This window comes from Corvus hawaiiensis, chromosome Z (assembly GCF_020740725.1).
Source record: "Corvus hawaiiensis isolate bCorHaw1 chromosome Z, bCorHaw1.pri.cur, whole genome shotgun sequence".
Lineage (NCBI taxonomy): Eukaryota > Metazoa > Chordata > Aves > Passeriformes > Corvidae > Corvus > Corvus hawaiiensis.
Window position 1 is genome coordinate 5,394,220 of NC_063255.1, and position 14,956 is coordinate 5,409,175.

The following is a 14,956-nucleotide window of genomic DNA, read 5'->3' on the forward strand; positions in this document are numbered from 1 at the left end:
TAAGTGTCTCTCTGGGGTCATGTTGAATTCCGCTAAAATCGTATTCCCTCTCTCCAAAAAATGAGACTTTATGACTTTATCCAAGGGAAGAAATAGAAAATATAATGATATAGCAATATCTTTACATTCCTCAGTGCTTTATAATGTGCTACAGTAATTTTACTCCATCATTTTTATTAAAAATCCAGCATCCTGCTGGACACTACATTATCTAATACACACCTGTGATTAATGATATTTCTAGTAGCAAGTCCTCCAAATTCTCTGGCATTGATACTCATGTTGCATCAATACAGCAACATGTCTTAACTTCTGAAAATATATTCTCCTTCTTACATTGGCTGCAAGTGTTTCATGAAAAGTGGTTCTCATAACCTGTTATTTCATGCTTTTCAACTGTTGGAAAAAACTTACGGGAAAGTAATTCTCCAGTGTTACTTAATGTTGTTCAATAACATCTTGGGAATTTACATTGCATCCCCAAAAGTTTACAGTACTAAACAATCAAGGGCTAACAGTAAAATTATTCAACATTATTGTTAAAAAAGGATAATGATAAATACTACTTTACTTTGAAAAATTAAAGAAAAATGCTCCTGCAAGAGTGACAAAAGTTTATGTCTATTCTGCTGAATTTAAATGTTGATGTTACCTGGATCAATGTCAAAATTCCCATTTTGTGCACTGGAGATTCTTTACATATCATTTATGCCTACAGAAGAGGTTACTCTAGAACAGGAGATGTTAAACAAAAGCACTAAAATACTGAACAATTATGATTTAATTCAGTCTAGTTGACAAGTTTAAAGGCCATTTTTACGCGCTCTTCAGAGATGTTAATATTGCATATAGTATATTTCTTCATGTAGATTCAATATAGTTTTGAAACATTGGCTTTTATAGTAGTGTTTTTAAATTTGGGAAAGATGAGGAAAGTAGAAATGATACAAACAAGGTTTTTATCTTTTTTTTTTTAACTCATACACCTATGACTTTTTTGGTATGACATTCATGGTCTTGCTTACTCTGCATTTAGCCAAGTGTAAAGCGGAATGTTCACACTCATGCCGATAATCATTTTTTTAAAGGGAGTGTAAATGCTTTTTGAATATGGAATTGTTTTGAAAAATGCCTACAATGCAAATTATATAGAAATTATATCCCTGACTTAAAGGAGGCAAAAGCTAGTCAAACTAAGCAGGTTTGAGTGATTTCTGGGTTATGCTTTGCAAGATATTTAAAGAAATAAAAGACCAGTAGCATGATAGTAGGAATATATTTGGCTTTGAATAGTCAAGTGTTTATTTGCAGAGTTGTCCCTTAATAATATATTTATCATGTCTCAGCCTATCTATACAAGCTATACTTTTTCCTGCTCAGTCATAACTAGGAAAATACAGTGGCTTGCTCAGCGTAGGAGAGAGCATGTACTGATGAAGCTTTTGCCTTTCTTTCACATCTGTTCCAGTTGTCTAGGTCTTTCACAGCCTGTTGGTTTTGAAAATTTTTTCAATGCAGCTTAACAGAGTCACTGGAATGTCTTTGCTCTTTTGCTTTGGCTTATTTTATTTTATTTTATTTTTTTTTTTTTTTTTAATTTTTTTTTTTTTTTTTTTTTTTTTTTTTTTTTTTGGTCTTTTGTATGTGCTTGTGCTAGGGAAGCAAGTCCAACTAAAATTATACAAAACACATTGAAGTGTTCCAGAAGTGGTCCTGGACACTGAATGAGTCATACACTGCAGATACAAGCTCAGGCCTTTTGGATCTTTATCTTCAGTTGTTGTAAAGTGAGCATGCTTTTCTTGGCTCTGAGATTAAAATCTGTAAACAACACATTCTTTCAGAGAAATGTCAGTTTTCTTACAGCAGATCAGAGAGACAGAAGATCATTCAAGAGCTCTGCGTCCTGTATGATAATGTGTTTTTTCCTTATCTGTTTAACTGAAAGAAATTTGGCTACCTTACCAGCCCAGAACTGCTCAGAAATAGAGACATGTCGGAGACAATCAGTATGAGTTCTTCATCTCACTTGTGTAAATGGATGTCGGGTGGCAACATGGAGTAAGCTTTATCTCAAAGCTTTGTTGCAACTTCTATAGAAACATTTTAGACAGTGATTGGCAACCCAAATCACCATTGGAAATCTTTCTAGATCACGAATATTTCCAAATGATTACATATAACATTTGTATAGTTGTCAATTAGAAAGGAGGAGAAAACTCTTAAGTTTAGTGTTGTATTGTATTAAACACAGCTCTGATGCAGACATAGGTGACCCTAGAGTCAGACTTAGTAAAATAGTTAGCAGTACCATAATTTTGCCAGCTGCCTGTGGTCTGCTCCCCAAAATCACTTAATTCTACACTGATATATTGAAACCCCTTTGCTCAGGTTTTAGATAGGAACCTAAGATAAGCTGACTTAAACTCCGTATATAAGAGTGAGCAAACACAATATACAGGCATGCAGTGTCAGTTCCTGATGGAAGAAAATGTCTTCACCTTAATTTCTGTTTGCTAAATGCCTGTTAGAGGGTGGATGGACAGCTGTTGCACACAAGAGAGGTTGTTCAAGGTTAAGTCACATGTAATAAAATGACATAAGAGTTTCCCAGCTAGTTTTATACATTCTTGTGCAAATTTTAGGGAGTTTTTAAAAAATAAATACAATTAAAGAAATGTAAGGTTATCTAACAAGCAGAAAGAGCACAAGTCCATCAAATTGTGCAGCAACTAGTATTTTGCAGTGTTCTGTAACTCTCTTTAAAGAAAATATGCTGCTTCTGTAAAGAGACAGACATGTATACAAACAATTAAACAATATTGTTCAGATGTCACAGGAACTTAAATCTCCTGATTTACCCTGGAATCTGCTCAAGCAGTCTGTCAGAATTTTTTGTTGTTTTTCATTCTTCCTCTTATGATATTTCTCTAGTATTTTTTTTAGAACTTCTTAGAACCTGAAGTGACTGATAATATTTTGCTTTGTATGAATATGCTACTTTGCTCGATGGATCTTCACACCCTGAAAATATCTTTTTTGCAAGATGTAGTTGAAAGAGTAGTGAAAACTAGAGCTAGAAACAAATCATAAAGGGCAAGTGATTTTGTCATGTCTTAATCACCTGTTCAGAAAAATTAAAAAAAAATTGTAAATGGAGCTACCAGGTCAATGGAAGCGTTTACATATTCATTGTCCTCTATAATTTAGAAGATAAGCGATATCAGAAAAATCTTAAATTTGAAGTCACTAGCTTTTCTCTTAGTCTTTGTTGTGCTTATGGTTTTTATAGAAATAGTTACTGTTAAGGCTTAATGACTACAGTGATAAAATAAAAGTTTATATATATTGTTCTGCTTATGGTCCAAAATGAATGTCTTCTGTTTGTACTATTTCTTTAGCTAATATTTTGGACATATCATGTTCAACAGGAATAAAATCCATAATACTTTAATGAAAACTTGGAAAGCTTGTAAGGTCTGGAAGAAGGGCATCTGTCTGTATGACTCATGTCCCTGTTATAATAAATGGCACCAGTCTAGCTGCTGGAAGTACCTCTGGGCTAGTTCAATGAGGTCTATTCTTGTGGTGTCATGTGTAAATTCTAGGTATTGCATCCACAGAAAAATAGTGATTAGGGAATGTTCTTCAGTCTCTTTGATTAAATGTACACGGGACAAGAAGTTAGCTCTTCAGATTTCATCCTAGTATGAATAGCCTGCATTATTCTCCTTTATTCTAAGATTTCAAGAGCTCTACTCTCCTGCTTTCTAGCTGTGATATGGACTTATGGTTGTTCATAGAAACATGCCTGAAAGTGTTTAAGGCATGCAATATGTGAAAGAAATATTTGATCCCCATTTAATGTGCTACTACTGCTTTCCTGAGTTAAAGCCATAAACTTGTACCTTGATTTCATACATAGTTCTAGATATTTTATTAGCCTCCTATGAATTTTGCTAAATGCATTAACTAGTTTAATTAACTAAGTATATTTCTCTCTCGTGTTTTCTGAGTATTGCTGAAATAGATTGAGCAATGATTTATTTACTTTTGTGTCTGTTGAAAAAGTAATGTGATGATACTTTTGCAGATACTGCTTTTTGCTGATATAATTGATGTTATATTAGGAGATTTTACTGTAGCATCTCTGTTGGTCAGAAATTTTACTTTATCTCCTCTTTGGCTAGTTGACCTAAGGAAAAAATGTGTGCAGAGATGTATCTGGCTCAAATGAGAATATAAATCTTTTAACTGCCTTGTTTGAGACAAGTTTAGGAGGAAAACGCTCTGGAATGAATGTCCCCTTTCGCCACTCCCTCCCCCACCGATGTGAAAGGAATTTCTTGGAAGAAAGTGAAAAAACCTGTTTATTTAACAAACAAAGTGCCTGCAAGGCACATGAAAAAATGAATAATGTTAGATATTAAACCTTCTTGCTGCAGAGAAAGCTGGTGTATTTAGAGTTCCCTCTGTAGCTGGCTCAGCCCCCCTGAAGGTCCGAGGCTGGAATGTGGTGTCCTCACAGCCTCCCTGCTGGTCCACGGGGTCTGATGATCTGGTTCTCGGATCACAGCCAGGCCAACCACCTCCAGAAGAGGGAGAGGAAGTTACAGGAGGATTTCGGTATACAGTCCTGAGAAAAATTTTTGCCTTAGCTCACAAGCTGGCTAGAAGCAGAGATCTACTCTCTCCCGCTGCAAGCAGAGCCGAGCAAGATGGGGGAGTGTGTGTGAGTCCTTGAACACAAACCTGCTGAGGAATTTTCCCAGCTCCCCCCCAGTCTTCCCTCGGACCCAGCTTAAAACTGCGTGACCCATTTCTGGGCAATAAGCAGACGATAGGGGAATATAGCATTATCATAAAATCACCCCAAGACACTGCCTGATCTTAGACCATCTGAATTTCCCTTTAATTCCACTCTTCCATGATTATGACTATGCATGTAGCCAGAGGCTGACAAATGCTGCTTTTCAAAGCTGCGATGCCATGCCATCATCAGTTGCTAGGTTTCTTTTGCTTAGTTATTGTTTTAATACAAAGGCAAAATTGTCAAATTCTGACAACTGTATGAAAGTACCCCACTGCTGGTTCTAGCATTCTTAGGCTCCTGGATTTGAAAATTACTCTTAGCTGACCTTCTTCCCCCAAATTTTTAGCATATGTCATGGTCCGAATAGCATATAAGTTAAAAGATGCCCTCAGACTAAGAAACTGAATACAAATATCCAATAAGGTTTATTTCATTATTACAAATAATGCTGCCAATGTCTAGTTAAATACAATTGTGGCAAAAAGCCCATAATCAGAAGCCTGTAATATTTTCCAAATTTTTGAGTTGGTGTGCATTTTTTATTGACTAGAAAGCATGATCTGTTCATGGATATGCATGCTGTATGTTTCAGGGTAACTATGTGTTGAATGATTTAGTGATACATGGAACATTTGCTCTGGTAGATCTTAGAATGTATGTAGCTTTTATTCACTAACAAAGTGTCTCATGCTTGAATGCTGTACAACTTGAAAGGCCTTTGTTTTAATGATATAAATTAATTTCCTTTCAGTATAGCAGCTATTTGGATGATCCAGGGATAAAATCTCGCCTTTGACTTGCAAAACACTCCTGATTCAGTCACCATGAATATGAATACCTGTAGTCTACGTGGGAAGAGCAAGAGTGTAAGTAGAAGGTTTTCTTTTTCTCTCTTTTTTATTTAATATCAGTATTCTTTCACAGTACTTCTGTGTTGTATTAGCCTTTCAAATGCCACTTTCTGAGACAGAATGATAAAGTAATTGTTACTTGTACCCTATTCTTATATCTGTAGCCTAAATAAATATGCTTGTGTCTTTGACACCCAGAGATAAGATTATTGAATGATAGTATGGTCTGAGCGACTTTTTTCTTTTTTCTTTTTTTTTTGTAATTGACACATTATTTTCCACAGTTTATTTTTAAAAAAGTTATTAGAAGTTAGATTTTTCATGAGCATTCATTGACATATAAGATTATATCATGTCTACAAGATACTCAGTTGTAAATGTATGGCCCTGCACTGATGTCAGGGACTGCACTTTATTTGATATGAAATATTGACTGTGAAATGTTCCAGGAGATCATTGAGAAAATAAGGTAATGGTATAAGCATGGATTTGGATAAGGCTAATTTTATTTTCTGGTCTTTGCCATGTGTTTTGTCCTATATATGTATCTCTCTCTATCCAAGAGTACTACTGAAACAGAGTGGTTTGGACATTTCAGACTCTGAATGAGATTTTTTAATCTGCAAAATAAAATTCTTTGTTTTGCTGTTAAATCCTAGCGTATTTTGCTCTGTGAACTTAATTAGAACCATCTGCAATTATTTCTTCTTTGAATGGAGTACATAGAATATTTCCTACTGTTTGTTGTTTTGAAATTGTAAAATATATAATCCTTGAGAAATTATTTTAAGCTGTGTGGTGTCATGCTATTTAAATAAATTTTTGACTATTGCTTGTAGGGGAATAGTGATACTATTTGAACTATTTAAACAAAAGTGACTTTGGAGAAGTCTCATTAGATTTGGTGAGCACAGCCGAAGATTTCACATCACATATGAAATCTTCCATCATTCCATATGCCTGTCAATTTGAATTTTCATTGTCGCAGTCATCCCAGGTCTGCCAGACCAGTCATTTCATCAAAAGACCAACTGGTGAATAAGTAAAAATGTCATCAGTTGAACTGAATAATCTTGAAAAGAAAGATGGAATATGACATATATTTGTATTTCATGGGATGTTGTCAAGTATCTTTCAAGGAAGTTTTTATCCTTTTAGGAAGCATGAGAATCAAAGTGTTGGTTCAGTGGTTTCAGATGTCAGTGAACATAATTTACTGAATATAGAAGATGAACCTGCAGATGTGTGTGAACACTTGGGTATTTTCACCAAATATAGAACTCACTGTGCACCACGAGCTAACTGAAGCTTATTTTAACAGTGTAGCATGATAGAAACTGCTGGTAGAAAGTAATTAAACATTTCCATTGCTTTTCTAACAATACAATATATCTAATACAGTTAAAATAATTTTCAAGTGATCTTGTAATTAAAAGTATGTGGTTAATATTTATTAACTGTACTTCTTCTAATAGATTTTTTTGTTCGATTGTTTGAACTGTCCTCAGATGGCACAATATGTCTACTCCTGCTAGACCTTCACTCTCCCCCTGATGATTTCCACAGTATTACTATTCATTGTTTTGTTGGTAGCCTATGGAGTTGCATTTAACTGTGTTTGTGAAAAGGGTTTATTTAGTAGTAATTTCTTTCTTTCAGTCTTGCTCACAGCATTCAGTGAGGATGTCAGCATCCTTTAGTCTGTGTGTACTATTTATCTAGTACCTTTCCTTAGGCATCCTTAGGTAGCTCTTTACTTCTTTTACGACTTTTCCTCTTAAATAATTTCCTCCTTTCCTTTTTTTTTTTTGTTCCTCTTTTTCCAGCATTTTCAAATTCTTAGAATATTCTTGGTGGTGTAATGCTTATAATTCCATGCTTCTGAAAAGACAGCTAAATATTTGTCTCTCCCTGTCTCCTTCCCTCTCTTCCTACCTGTAATTTTTTTCCCTGTCCATTTCCACCCCTCCCCACCACAAAGTTACATCTAATAAAGAATGGAGTTTTAGTTAGTACTGATCAACCACAGAATGAGACATCATTTAAAATATTTTTTATAATAAAACAGTGAACTTGATTTTTTTTTGTTTCAGAAGAGCTTCATATTAATTCATAACTGCATAAGCAAGGCGAAGTATTTCCACACACTATTTCTACAGCTTTACATATGTGAATATAATTTGTTCATTATCAAAAGGCATGATGAAATTGGTATTTTCAAAATCAGACTTCCAGTCTATCTTCAATGATACCAGCATAGCTTTACTGACAGTACACCATAGATAGCAAATAACTTTTCAACAAAGAATTGTAATAACCAGATTTCTGTGGGAGTATATCAGAGCATATTTGGTCAGCTAAAGGAAGAAAGACTCTACTTTCAGGTGATGAGAGTGCTAGTATCAAGAATGAAGTCTGAATGTCACATTGTGTGGGATTTTATCTTGGAACATTGTGTCAGAAGTGAGTCAATTCTTGTGAAATCAGAAAGTAGCTATATTGCAAGAAAATGAACCAAGAAAGAGGGTATATTTAGCAACTGGGTCTGCTTAAACTGTGGCATTTCAACAGCTTCAACAACAACAAAAGAGAAGGAGCAGGGGACAGAAAGCAAAATTAGAACTTTAACAGTATTTTGTCTGCCTTTTAGTTTATGATTATCCATAAAAGCCTAGAAGTGCAAGACTTTTGAATTCATAAATATAAAAAGTATATTTTCAACAATGATAGCTTCAGGATAAGTTACAGATCCCTAATAGGAGTCAAAATGGCTGACATTTTCTGATTAAAATTTTAAAAGCAAAGTTTTGACCAGTGGGGTCAAAAAATGGTGGACCTCAAAATGGAATGCTCTCCAAAGACAGGTTGAAGGAAAGATTCTGAGAGCTTAGCTACATGCAGAAGTTGTGAGTGGCGGGAGGTGGTTGTGGTGGTGGTGGCAAATCATGCAAATGCAAAGCAGGCACGGAGCACCCATAGATAAGTGCAAAGGAGGGCAGAGAGCTATTTGGAAACAGCTGACTCACAGAGATGTTTTCATCCAAAGGTCTTAAGGCTAGATTGATATAACCTTTGCTTATGATGTGGGGGAGTGAAGAGAAGTTAAACACTTCTTTTATTCCTGTGCTCATTTCTCCTTAGATTATGAGTCACAGAGAAGACAAGGGCCAGGGGCTCTTTGTCTGCCGCTTCTTCCGTAGGGAGAGGGAACGTCATCCTGTCCACCCCAGACACTACCTGCACTACACTTCTCTGCTCACCAGCTGGAATAGCTATTCAGCAACAGCGTAAGACACTCAATACCAAAAAGTAGAGTGATGTAGTTCTCCACTGACAGTGTTAAGGAATTGCAAATAAGTTCAGTTCCAGGACTTTTTATGTCACAACGCAGTTCTATCAGACAGAAATTCTTGCTTTGGGTCAATAGTTCTAAGTAACCAATTTGTCAACAGACAAACTTGCAGTGTTCCAGAAGCATTTTTCATAATAAATTTGCACTACTTACAAATAAATTGATTTTTCTCTCATCAGCAATGGTTAGGTCCATTTGTTATCTGATGGAAGTATACTTAGAGGGAGATTGCTTGGACTAACCATTCTTAATTAATGGGAAGCAATTACATTACATATTCTTTGCCTTCTTCCACCTCTCCATCTGTAAAACAGCCTTTGCAAAGGAAACAAGGGATAGAAAAGGCAAAGGTGGGACATTGCTAAAGGGCAAATTGAAATTCACATAGTGGTGCTATTTTTCGCTTAATGTCACTTACTCTGGTTGACTGGAAAAATGGACATTTTAGGCAGCACGTTTCCTTATGTAAAGCAGCACCTTATATGAAGAGAATGACTGAAGAGAGAGTAAGTAATGCCTGGAGCAACTTTCACCCTTTTCTTCTAACATTTTTCCACAGGGGCTAGTAATTAATGCCTATTGTGAGAGTCCAGTCTGAGAAACAATAGCTGGATTTGGATCCCATCAAATTAATTATTTTATGTTAATTTACTGTATTCACATGTGTACATTTGATAATCCCCTTTTAGGTGTGGGATTGTCTTTTGGAAAGAGAGAAAAGGTTCTCTAGAGGAATACACCAGTTTATTCCTGACAAAATTGCATGTGCTTGTTTCCTCCCACTCATTCTGTATTTCTTTATTTCAGTCTTTCACCCTCTCCAGTCTTCCATGGAAGTTCTGACTAATGTTTCCAGCTACCCTATTCTGACCAGACTTCAAAATCTGTTCTCCATGCTTTTCTTTCTTCTGTCTGTGATATTTCTAAGATGAATAGACATGCTTTTGTCATAAATCTCTCTTTTCTTCTCATGACTCTTCTCCTAGTTAATCTCCTGCCTACATTCCTAGTTAAGTTCCAGCCTTTTTAAAGCAAGTCTTACCTCCTTATCTAGGTCCTGGGCAGTACTTAGAATTTTGAGACATAACTGCACCATTTTGAAACATGAAAATACTCCCACCCATGTGCTAACAGACATAAAAATTCTAATCTGTAACTCAAATGTCATCCACTATTATGCAGATTTAAAAAATAATTCGTGGGGCAGTGACATTTTTTTAGTCCACATGACAACAGACAAAAAATCTCCTGATGATTTGTGTGGGTCTGACGGAGAGCTTTATAGCTCAGCTACCCTAGCAAACCCTTGAATTACACCTAGGTCTCTACTTTTTGGAGTTCTTGCACATTTGTATCATTGGTATCCCTTGTCCCAGTTCTTCCTATCTGCAATGATAAGTGGCTACTTGGAGGTTATATCTTCCCAGCAATACATTTATGCTCTCAATTTTTCCACCCAGTGCTTGATTTCTGGCTGTCTTGAAGAGGTGCAGTGTATGGTTCAGGCCCTCTTTCATGGGAAGGACTGGGAGTTGTCAACCATTTGTACCAGAATTGTACCTACTTCTGTGTTTTACTCGGAAATCTGACACCAGATCCAGACCTCTTGTTTTTACTGTTTGATGGAAACTTCTCCTACCTTTGGAATAATTTACTACAGTGGTGAAAATGAATTAAATGACCCTGAAGATCTCATTCTATGACTATAAGAAAATATGCTTAACTTGAAGAATGTAAACTTAAATGAAATGATATTAAAAGGTGAGAAAAGGAGAACATGGCTAGATTACTGAGTCCTGGAGTAGGAAAATTAGGAATAAAGACAACAAAGATCAAGACTTTATACATTGCACTTCATGCTGAAGGCAGCTAGTGGTCAGGGAGGAATAAAGGAAAGGCATGAAGGTGGTGGATGATGTAATTAGAGTAATATTAATGATTTAATGGTCTCCCTACTTTTGCTTCCCACTTACTTACTACAGCATATTTCTAATCAATGACTAAGTTTCTAGAGAGTCTTCTTTCTTTAAAAATGAAGGTAGTCTTTCTGGGTCTTCAGTTTGCAAACACTGCATCTTTTGAGTCCCTCTTTCAGACCAAATTTTGAAATGGTGCCTAAGAGAAAGCTGGCTGATGCTAACAGAGGGAGGGATACAGAAGGAGAATGAGCATGTAACTGATACACATTATATTTGGAGGGAAATGCCATATTATGGAATTCCTTTTTTAACGTAAATTCTGTTCTTATTTGTCTTTCACTTGTAATTTTAAATTGCAGGTAGGTAGTTCTTGTCAATATCTATGCATCTGTCAGAGTGCAATGGAGGAACTGGTTCTCCAGCATTACAAGGTTCTTGACATACTTATAAATAATAAATATTTTCAACAGAAATATAAAAATGTCAAGACTTTGGAAGTATGATAGATGTAGGGCACTAAAGAGTGGTAAGTGGCAGTTACATGGAGGACGTTTTTAGAGGAACAAATACTGTAGTAATGGCAGAACAATCTGCTAGATGTCTTTGCTGAAAATGGAAATGGTTTCGTACTAGCTCTTACAAAAAACCAGACAATTCCCTGGCAAGGATTACTGTTCTTTGGCCACTGACAGCAACAGGAGACATGAACAATTAAAAACAATGAACAGCTGAGTAGTATTAAAGCTTGAGTGGGTAGGCAAGAGCAGTATATTCCAGAATTAATACTGCCCTTCAGCTCTTAGATGGTGGTCTTGCAATTGGAGTTCTGCAATTTCTATTTTGTTTCTTTAGCAATGGCTTCAGAAACTGCTGTGACTGTACCTGAAATATGAGGGGTTTTTCTAATATTATACAGTTTTTCCCTTGTGACACATGCAGTATATCTTGTCTTTTGTGCATTTATGTGTATGCGTGTATGCATATATGTGTATGCACATATGACTGTACACATAAATATACAGCCTAGGAAAGCAGAAAGCATATGCTATGCATGTCCATTAGGAAGCCCTTGATGAAGAAAGAACATGGTCACATTTCCTTAAATGAATAAATAGTTCCATTAAAAAAAAATCAAATTTAGTTCTGAAAAGAGCCAATATCAACCTTGCTTTTCTATGAAATATGAGGCTTCTCTCACTGAGCTCGAGTTAGTTACCTTATGTAGGACCTCAGCTGGAACACTGCAAACTGCCTGTGAATAGTGAAACTGCATAATCTGTAGCCCCTGAGCAGATGTGTCTGGTGGCTTGAGGCTGGAAAACCTAATAATATCCATGAAAGGGCTGGTGAAATCTTCATGTTTTCACCTATTTCTTTCAGCACTGCAGAATCTGGGAATATCTGTTTTGTCTGTTTCTTTTCTTTCTCTCTTCTTTTTAAACTTTATTATAATTTGGACCAAAACCCCGCTAAAGAAAAGAAAGAATAGGTGGAAGACCTGGGGAATTTCTGCTTTTCATTGCATCCTATGATTCTATGATTCAATGCAGTTTGAGAACACAGTTAACAGAAAGAGGCAAGCAGCATTGTCTCTAGCCAAATCTGTGCCGCAAAAGTCCCCATAATGTGTTTCTTTCAGCACTTTACTGGACTGGATTAATGTAAATATTTTGATTTTCAAAGTGGAGAAAAACCTGTTTCCAAGATTTTTGATGAAATTTTTTAATCAGTTGCAGCTGAATATTTGGGGATAGATCTGAAATAACATTCCCAAAAGACCAAATGAGACCTATGAGGTACTTTTTTCATGTCTCTATAAAGACAGAGGTCAAAGGAAACAAATTTTGCAGTTTGTCCTTCCGTATTACACTTCTGCTATTTGTAATTTTCACTTTTAAATGTGCAAAATAACTAGACATTTTCCAAGTCTTCCCTTTGTCTCTTCATAGAACCAGTTAGTATTGTTCCACACTTTCAAGAAGTCCTAACAAAGACAGCTTTTTATTTTGAAACCTCCGAAAGACTGAATTACTGCCTCTGCCCTGTCAGTCCTAAGCTGAAAAAATAAAGGAGGCTCAAACTTGCTCTAGGGCTAGTACTCATGTCTCGTATCTCAGACCCTGTGTTCTAGAAAATGATTTGGTTTTGATTTTTCAGATCTATCTGCTTTTTTTTTTGCTGCTGTGCTGCTGTCCTCTTTTCCCCTCCACCCCCACCTTTTTTTTTTAAAGTCAGGATAAGTTGCCTAGAGACTTAACTACTTATCACTTCACCTTTTCTTTATAAGAATATAAAATAATGGAAACCTTTACATCTGATGGACTTTCACTGTGATTTGTGGCCCTCCTGAATACAAGGCATTCTTTGGTATAAGTTCCAAGCTTTGGGTTCCTACCTGTTAGCTTTCACCTATGCTTTTGACACATGCTTATAGCTTTTTCATGGTCCTATCTGCTGTTTTAGAGCCTTTTCTGGGTCTCTGATACGATGTTAGACCACCCATCTTCCTTTCCTATTTAAGATCCAGAAAGCAATGAAGGCAATGGTGGAATGTCCAAAATAATTAGTCTGTTACAATGTGCAGACTAAGCGAATTTCTGTTAGCTCTTTTACAAATATTACAGATTAGGATGTTGCAACACCTCATCTGGACATTTTGCTGTAAAATATAATAAAAAAGCCAGAATTGAAAACAAATTAGGGCTCATCTGAAAAAGTCAGTGCAGCAATATCAAAGAAACACTTAGGTAATTTGCATGCTCTTAAATAAGTAAAAACTACAACCGATTGCAACATAATTTTAAAAAATGAATTAACATAGATCATATTTTTGGCTAAAGGATTGAAAAAAACATCAAATTTTGTATGAGATGGGGATTTTTTTTAATATACATGTTATGCTTCTTATACATTTTAAATTACCATGCCTTGAGAAAATTTATTTCAAAATATACAGGAACTTTTGCAACTACTTAAAGGCAATAATGCCCAATTCCTCCATTAGGTAAATGAACTACAGTTTTCTACATATGAAATTTGAAACTTAGACAAAGACTATCAAACTCTTACCTACTACATCCTTTTCTCTGAGTGTTCTTCATAAATAGTGGCAATTAATAGCAAACTTTCACCTCTTTCTGGAGAGGAACATGGCATATCATTGATTTCCTACCAGGGATCAATATCTGCATTACATGACACATGTCAAGACCTAGATTTTGCTTAGTAGTCTCTGAATGATAAAGTAAGAACGAATGAATTAGGGTGGGAAGGGAAATTTAGAAGTGATAGAGAGATAGAAATTTAGACAGATAGATTAAATTTTTATATTTCTACAAGTATCTACTTTTGGCCTTGTCTTTGGTGTCTTTGCTTCAGTAGATAAAATGCTAAAACTTTTCTTGGTGCCCTTGAAAATTCCACATAACAATTTTCACTTATTATTCCCTTCATTAGAAACCAGCTCAGTGTCACAATCTGGAGACTAAAAGATCAAGTCTCAAGGGACTTGCTATGCTCTTTTCAAAATAAAACAATGATCTCAGTGCAAATATACTTACTTAATGATCCTCTCTTGAGAGAGCAAATTAGGATTTCTGTGTTCCTCTTTTGAAACAGCAGCTCCTCTGTTACAGACAGGGGTTGTTTTAAGAAAGAAAAAAGAGAAACTATTTTGAAAAATCAGATTAGATAAAGCATTGAAAAATAATAATTTTAGAGACTGTGCGGTTTTCTAATATAAAACCTGTGAGAGGACGTGTGTGAGTGACCATCACAAAACCAGCGTGATTGTATGGCTGCACCCAGACCTTCATCCACTTTGCTTTGCAGGCTGTTCTATCTATATGTTAGCTAGCATTTTTTTCCTTTCTTGCATCTTCAATTGCATCTTACTTAGAAAAATTAAACTGATATAAAGGAGAGACAACAAAGATACCTATCAATTAATTAAAGATACGTATTATTAAAATATACTTATTAAATAAGTATAATTATAGTAAAATTATAATTAAACAATAAT

General features: G+C 35.5%; 1 protein-coding gene across 1 annotated transcript in view; it reads left to right on the top strand.

The window, feature by feature from the left end:
- Positions 1-14,956, top strand: part of LOC125319587 (cAMP-specific 3',5'-cyclic phosphodiesterase 4D-like) — a 184,372-nt gene that overhangs the window by 83,117 nt on the left and 86,299 nt on the right. Inside the window, exon 2 of the mRNA XM_048290865.1 lies at positions 5,565-5,679. Within this exon, the coding sequence (XP_048146822.1) occupies positions 5,638-5,679 (42 nt within the window). The 5' untranslated portion in view covers positions 5,565-5,637. The remainder of the gene's footprint in view (positions 1-5,564; positions 5,680-14,956) is intronic.